Here is a 7,832-nt window from a genome sequence, read left to right on the forward strand (position 1 = left end):
CCCATTTGATACAAGTCCAAAAGTGTTTCTTGTATTTTGACTCTTTTAATGATAATAACTTATTGTCCATTCCCAACATTAATGGTAGATGGTAAACTTTTTAAAAATTGCTAAAAATTTATTGATATATAATTTGTTGACAGCCCTTCTTGCACAAAATGTTATTTATATGTTGTTTTGACATTTTACAGGCACAATTGTAACAAAAGGCCCTCTTGATCGAGAGGTAACGGAGCAGTATTCTCTCAGAGTCACGGCAACAGATGGAATTCAGTCATCGTCATGCATGGTACGAATAAACGTACAGGATGTCAACGACAACGCCCCGAAATTTACCAAGTCATTCTACTCCTTTGATATATTGGAGGATACAGATATAGATACGACAGTTGGCAGTATACGGGCATATGATCCAGATGAAGGTGAAAATGGACGTGTGGCCTACTCGCTGACCTCCGGTTGGGGTAATGACACATTTAGCTTAGATGCTGAAAAAGGGACGTTCACACTTCTTCGGTTATTAGATTTTGAAGAGGTATGTAATTTCATCTTGTAATTTAAGATAATTTTGCATAAATTAGAACATGAAGTGTACAGTATAAATATGACTTAAGTTGTTTATGAAACAGGAGTAGAAAGTTCACATATAGATTAACAAACCGAAAAGTTAAATGATAAAAAAGCTCCTATTGCATCAGTGCAAGTTACAATTGTGAATAATGAATATGATTTGTAATTTTTAGATAAAAACTATTTCCATCTGCTTTAATAACTATCATTTATCATGACGATGCAGATTTTAATGCACATAATTTTCATATTATCAACTCTCTATGTAAATAGCCAGTGATCCCGAATCAGTAAGCAAATAATTTCAATCACTTTCAAAAGTATATAAAAAAGTATAAGTGTAAATTGATTTTTTTACTGATATTCAATTTCTGATATCGGTCGTTTTCTTAAACACCGTAGCGATGCTATTAAGCGATAACATAGAAATATCTACTTCAAGGATTTGTATAAATGAAAAATAAATGAACTTATAAGAAAGATATATAGATAGGTACATAAAGTTTTTCATGAATTATTTTACTAATGGACGAAAATGTCGATGATTAAGCTGTTTAGGCTACATCTTATTCTTACAGTAAGACGGCACTTTATCCGGTTTTCTATCTCTTTGTCAAAAATTTGAAAAGATATGCTCGTTCAAAATTGGAGATTTTTCTCAGATTACAAGCTATTTTGCTTTTCAAATTTTAAAATGCTTTCGACTGTTTTGTTTTGTTAAAAGGTCTTTTCGGAACTCAGTATTTCTAAATAACATTCATTTTTAAATTTTTTACATGAAGAGGAATTTATTTGGTTAATCTGTTTACTAAATCTAGAGCTCTTGGGAGAACTCAGTTGTTTGAAATTGTTGAAAGTATTTTTTTTTTAAAACAGCTTGGTACAGATATTTATCTGAGATGTGTTTTTCTCGATTTTTTTGTAAGATATGTTTAAAGGGATATTCAGACAAAATAATGACAAAATATCAAAATGATCTTATGTACTCAAATCACGCTAAAATGACATTTCTTAAAGTTCCAGCATGAATTTCTGTTTAAATTCTATATATTTTGGGTTTGAATCGTAGATATATCTATTTATGTTGAACAAAATTTAAACGCCAATAGAATCACCAAATAGTTTTAAAACAAGTCATGTGGCTTAAACAAACCCTTGAAGTTACAATAAGAGATATTTTGGACATTGTATGAATGAAACAAGTCTAAGCCATTCATTTGACATGTTCTTTAACGTTTCCAGAGTTCACAGTGACAACTATTTGAAATCCTGGCGCTCTAACCTGACCCACGCGGGTCAAGTTAGGAAACCACCATTTTATTCTTTACATGGAGAAAAGTTTTGTTCCTTTGACTGTCTAATGTATTCATTTTGAGGGCATTTACAGAATACTAAATGAAAAATTAAAAACTAAGAAATGAAAATTTTGCCTGTGTCTCCCTTTAAAAAAGGAGATTATCTTGCCACAGACCCTGTTATTTGATCCGATTCGTAACAGTTTTTGTTTAAATTTTGCAATTTTGAGTACATTGTAAGATGTTGATTGAATGAAAAAAGATAGATTTTAAATTTATCATTAGAATAGTACAAAAAGACTTCAACAAAAAGCTAACCACTATAACATTTGAGAGATTTATTTTTATCCTATAGGCCTGGAATTTCAAATTAAAAGCTTGGACACGGTACTGTCCATGCATCTGGTCTATTTGGAAGCTTGTGAAACAAAATTCAAGCATTTTAGAGTCTGAGAAAGTGGAAATCTGCGTTATGGTAGCTATATACATTATGCAATGACTGCACCAATTTTTGCAGCAGAAATGAGGTTTCTTACTCTGAATGTCTTATGTATTAATTAACACCATGTCTTGGGGATATCAGTATGCATTCCACTTTACAGCACATCTGCAGTTTTCGTTTCACACTTTCTCGTCATTTGTGTTAATAGTTTTATCGAATTAATCATGAATGTTTTTTTGTCTTTACGAAGCAACTGGCGCAGCTTATTCATTCTGCCAGCTGAGTTTCGTCATATTCAGAGAACAAACTTTTCTTCCATGTGATATTTTTCGTTTATCTCATATTCACTCTCACGGGCTTAGTCTGCAGTATAACGATTGGCTTGTTCCAGCCATTAGTGTCATGCTGTAAGTCAGTGGGCACATTCGGACCAAATTAATGGATGTTCACCTTGCATGGTTGCTCTGTTGGGCGGCAATTAGTTGCCAAAATATTTTGCCATCGCAAGATTCTGAGATACTGTTGTCCAGTGGGTCAGAATCTCACTCGTACTTTTGTTCTGGGTCATTATCTACCTCCTAGACGGCACTTTAGCCTATAAAAATAGAAGCACGATTCGTCAACTAAAGATAGATGCATATACCATTTAAATTAAGATTGGTTGGCTTAAAAAAATTCAAATGGTGAGAATATTATGAATATATTTTATGATTAGATTTTCAAGACTGTATTGACCCAAATTTTCTGTTCACACTTTGGTTGGTAAGCTTGACAACTCCAGTATTTGAAGTGATTTATTTTTCTTTCCTGCTGACAAGAATACCCCACATAACAAAGTAAATGTAGATTTATTGTACGTTTTTATTCATATTTCGCTGATAAAATCTTTGAGGGGTCCGGAAAATATTCGCCACTAGTCATTTTCAATATATTTGTTTGTTTAGTCGGCATATATTATTTCATCTTTCAATAACACTTCAGGTACAATATACAAAATAATGAAAGTTAAAAAATAAATTATGTATAGTTTTTTTTTTTGATTAATTGAAACAAGTCAACTAATGTTTTGATATAGTTGCTTTATAAACTTTGACCTTGGCATTTAAATTGATATACGTCTGCGTATGTCGGCCATTTTGGTTTAGTTCGATCTTGCTCAGGATGGGTTTTTTACATTTGATTTTTTTATATGCCCGAAAGGGCATATTATGTTATACCCCCTGGCGTCCGTCTGTCTGTCCGTCCGTCCGTCCGTCCGTCTGTCCGTCCGTCCGTCCGTCCGTACGTCCGTCCGTCCGTTAGCAATTTGGTTTCCGGAGCATAACTTAAGTTCCATTTGGCCCACAATGTTAAAACTTCATAGGATGATTGTCCATATTGGGTAGAAGACCCCTATTGATTTTGGGGTCAAAAGGTCAAAGGTCAAGGTCACTATTACCTTAAAACTGAAAACGGTTTCCGGAGCATAACTTAAGTTCCATTCGACCCACAATGTTCAAACTTCATAGGATGATTGTCCATATTGGGAAGAAGACCCCTATTGATTTTGGGTCACAAGGTCAAAAGGTCAAGGTCACTATGACCTTGATACTGAAAACAGTTTCCGGAGCATAACTTAAGTTCCAATTGGCCCACAATGTTCAAACTTCATAGGATGATTGTCCATATTGGGTAGAAGACCCCTATTGATTTTGGGGTCAAAAGGTCAAAGGTCAAGGTCACTATTACCTTATAACTGAAAACAGTTTCCAGAGCATAACTTAAGTTCCATTCGACCCACAATGTTCAAACTTCATAGGATGATTGTCCATATTGGGAAGAAGACCCCTATTGATTTTGGGGTCAAGGTCAAAGGTCAAGGTCACTATGACCTTGATACTGAAAACAGTTTCCGGAGCATAACTTAAGTTCCAATTGGCCCACAATGTTCAAACTACATAGGATGATTGTCCATATTGGGTAGAAGACCCCTATTGATTTTGGGGTCAAAAGGTCAAAGGTCAAGGTCACTATTACCTTATAACTGAAAACAGTTTCCAGAGCATAACTTAAGTTCCATTCGACCCCACAATGTTCAAACTTCATAGGATGATTGTCCAATATTGGGTAGAAGACCCCTATTGATTTTGGGGTCACAAGGTCAAAGGTGAAGGTCACTATTACATTGATACTGAAAAATATGTTTCCACGCATAACTTAAGTTCCATTTGACCCACAATGTTCAAACTTCATAGGATGATTGTCCATATTGGTAGAAGACCCCTGTTGATTTTGGGGTCAAAAGGTCAAAGGTGAAGGTCACTATTACCTTGATACTGAAAACAGTTGCCGGAGCATATGTTAAGTTCCATTTGGCCCACAATGTTCAAACTTCATAGGATGATTGTCCATATTGGGTAGAAGACCCCTATTGATTTTGGGGTCAAAAGGTCAACGGTTAAGGTCATCCTTACTAAAAAAAAAAATACTTTCGGGCATATAATGCTCCGCCTAGCGGTGCTCTTGTTTTTCTTACCAGACGACAGTGAGCTTTAGATGACTGAATTTTATGTAAAATGTACTTCTACCTCGAGATCTTGATATATAAGAAAACCAAATATACCGAACAGCAGAAATTAATATAAAATTCCGCACAGACCAGTATATAATTGTTTATGTCAATGTCCGATCAGAACTGCAAACAGAAAAGATTTTTCCTATTCATTACAACATAAAGACACTTCAGTTTACAATAAAAATTATTTTTATTACATGCTACATGTGACAGGGCTATTTTTAATCAGAACAAAGATGTAGACGTGTAAAAAAATAACTTTGAAGTGAGACAAAAGTGCAATAAGGATATGTTTCCTGTTATGTCCACATGTATTATTATGTAATTAAATATGCTGTAGGTCATGGATAGAGTTGGTCTTATAGTTAATAATGTCTCAACTCACAATTATTGTGGGTTTGAGCCCAACTGGCTGTTTCCTCATTTATCAACACGACTGGTTAAATTTCTAGAGTAGTTAAAAAAGTACGAGATGTAGGTTCTGGCTGTTACTTTTAAATGCAAGCATCTTCAATTATTTTTTCAAAATTTTAAAGAATATTTTTTTGTATGAGTTTAGTAGCAAATATTGTTAGTTTTAGTATCAATTTCAATTTCATCATGAAGTTTTTGGGTTTTTTTAATGTAAGGCTTAAAGAAAAGATACAATTCTATATAAGCTGTTGCAAAAGTTACTGTCATATTACGTACCTGAAATAGTTTAATTCATTCTGAATTTGTTACTTTAACAAAGACTTTTTATACATACATTGTATATATTTTTTGTACTGAAAAAGGCAAAGAAAAGTGCTCCAGTCAGTTTAACAATTCATTTAAACAATGGACAAGAAGTGTCACTTTTTTGTTGTGTGAAAAGCAGGTTTTATTCTTTCAGGATAAAGTGATTATGTATTTAAAACAACTTTGTCCAATCATTATTAAGTAGATTTTTTTATACTTTCATTGAGGACAAAAAATGTATGTAAAATAATGGCATTTTAAGCACTTAGGTATTTTAATGCTATTGTATTGTATAAAAATTGCCACCTATGACCGGAGTGCTATTTATCAAACATGTAGGATACTTCACGTGTCTTGTCAAGGCTTTAACAAAACCTCCCCGCCGTGAAAGATCGGCTTAAGTATGTCCCGTGTCACATGTTGATGTCACTTGCAGTTTGTACAGTCTTTGTTCTGGCTATGAGATTATAATTACGTTTTAGGAACTATGTAAACTGTCTTGTCGTATTAGTGAACATTCGGTCATAGGTAAAATCTGACCTTGTCAAATTATAATAAGTTAGCATGAAAAATGGTTTATAAAAACAGCAACATAATTAAAAACTCTAGGTAATTAAAATTGTGAGAAGAAAACATGGAGTTTCTGTTTACTCAATTAACATTAACATACTTTTGACATTGTCAAAACAAATTTGTCAATAAAAAGTAAAATACAATTGGAAAAAACTAACATTGTGAGACCAAATATAGATATGGTATAGCTATAAAAGTCACGATGTTCCATTATTTTGAACATTCCAGTGGCAAAGTTTCTCAGGGCTTAAATGGGACTATGGTTTTAATCGTTTGATTTTTATCTGTCCTGTTGCACAAATATAAAATTTCTTTATCGTTGCACATGATATGTCTGAAGAGTGGTAATTGTATTTTGTCAAATTGTTGGTAAAATGGCGTAATTGTAAAAATATCCCTAAATATCTGTAATTACATAGTAGTTCTGTGCATGAAAATTGAATATAAGATGACATGTAACTGATAACAGTAATTTTGTGGCCCAGGTGAATTTCAGTCCAATGGGTAGAAAAAATTTTTGAGTGCCGTTTTAGAATGAATGACGTAAACTGGTCTATTTGCAGTATGACTGCTACATCTAAAATGTAGGGTTATGATAATTGTGGTCAAAGTTTATGCTGGGGTGCTTTTTAGAAGCTTTTCATTTGTCATGATGAAGAGAGAAAAAAAAATTCAGTAATGTAAGTGAATGCTTAAATAGCTAATCTTTGCTGAAGGAGTTTAGTACTTGAGAAAACGTCTCTTATACGTCGATGTATATTTGACGAAATGCTCGAAAATGGTATCAAACTTTTTTTAAATCAATATGAAGTTTAAAAGCACTTGTTTTAAGTCATTGTGTAGAAAGTAAGCCTTTTTGGTAACTGACAAGGTTTTAAGCTTTTCATATAATGATTGTAAAATTTATATAATTTTACAATTGACAGGAACTCTTGCTCTTTTTTCATGATTGAATTGTACTGAAAACCATAACAAACTATATAGAGGTTTTGTTAAATGGTTATATAACAGAGAAAAGATCATCTCAAGATAGGATACTGCAATTGGTCAGAATTTAGAATTTGAACTACCCAATCCAGTAATAGAACTTGAAACCAGTCACCAAAGATTGATGTTATTTAGTTCCATTGACTGGTTGTCTTCAGACAGGGTTACTGCTTCTATAAATTATATATTGTGAGGAAGTAAATGATAGAAGTATGATATATGTTTTTGGCACATTAAATTTTATGGTGTATGTTATTTAATTGATTTTGAAATATTTCTATCTCGACAGAACCAGCTTTACACAGTCCAGGTGAACGCTTATGACTTTGGCAATCCGGCGCAGACCAGCTCAGTTCTGGTTTACTTCAATGTCAAGGACACCAACGATAATACACCAGTGTTTGAGCAAGGAATATATGATGTGGCTATCTTAGAGAATGTTACTGTGGGAACCAGCATTGTCCAAGTCCAAGCCCCAGATGTTGACACAGGTAAGCTGACCAAAAATGTTATTTTTTGTCAGTCAGGCATTTACATACCTCCTGAAACAATTTTGAATTGTCATTTTCAATAAAGGTGTGGATATTCTTTTAAACAAGCTATTATGCTGTTTGGGGTACCCCTTTTATAGGGATCTAGTTTGAATTTAAGAATAATTTAAGTGAAATGGTATAAAAAATCTTTACTAGCA

At 33.3% G+C, this 7,832-nt stretch overlaps 1 protein-coding gene across 1 annotated transcript; it reads left to right on the forward strand.

Annotated features, from left to right (window-relative positions):
- Window positions 1-189: 189 nt before the first annotated feature.
- On the forward strand, window positions 190-7,632 carry LOC132748250 (cadherin-related tumor suppressor-like; the record flags this gene model as incomplete). Its single annotated transcript, XM_060737824.1, has 2 exons — window positions 190-535; window positions 7,431-7,632. Coding segments are annotated over exons 1-2 (451 nt in total), but the record flags the coding sequence as incomplete, so codon positions are not given.
- Between the last annotated feature and the right edge of the window lie 200 nt (window positions 7,633-7,832).

Source organism: Ruditapes philippinarum, unplaced genomic scaffold (genome assembly GCF_026571515.1).
Source record: "Ruditapes philippinarum isolate M1 unplaced genomic scaffold, ASM2657151v2 ctg19798_1_1_1_1, whole genome shotgun sequence".
NCBI classification, from domain to species: domain Eukaryota; kingdom Metazoa; phylum Mollusca; class Bivalvia; order Venerida; family Veneridae; genus Ruditapes; species Ruditapes philippinarum.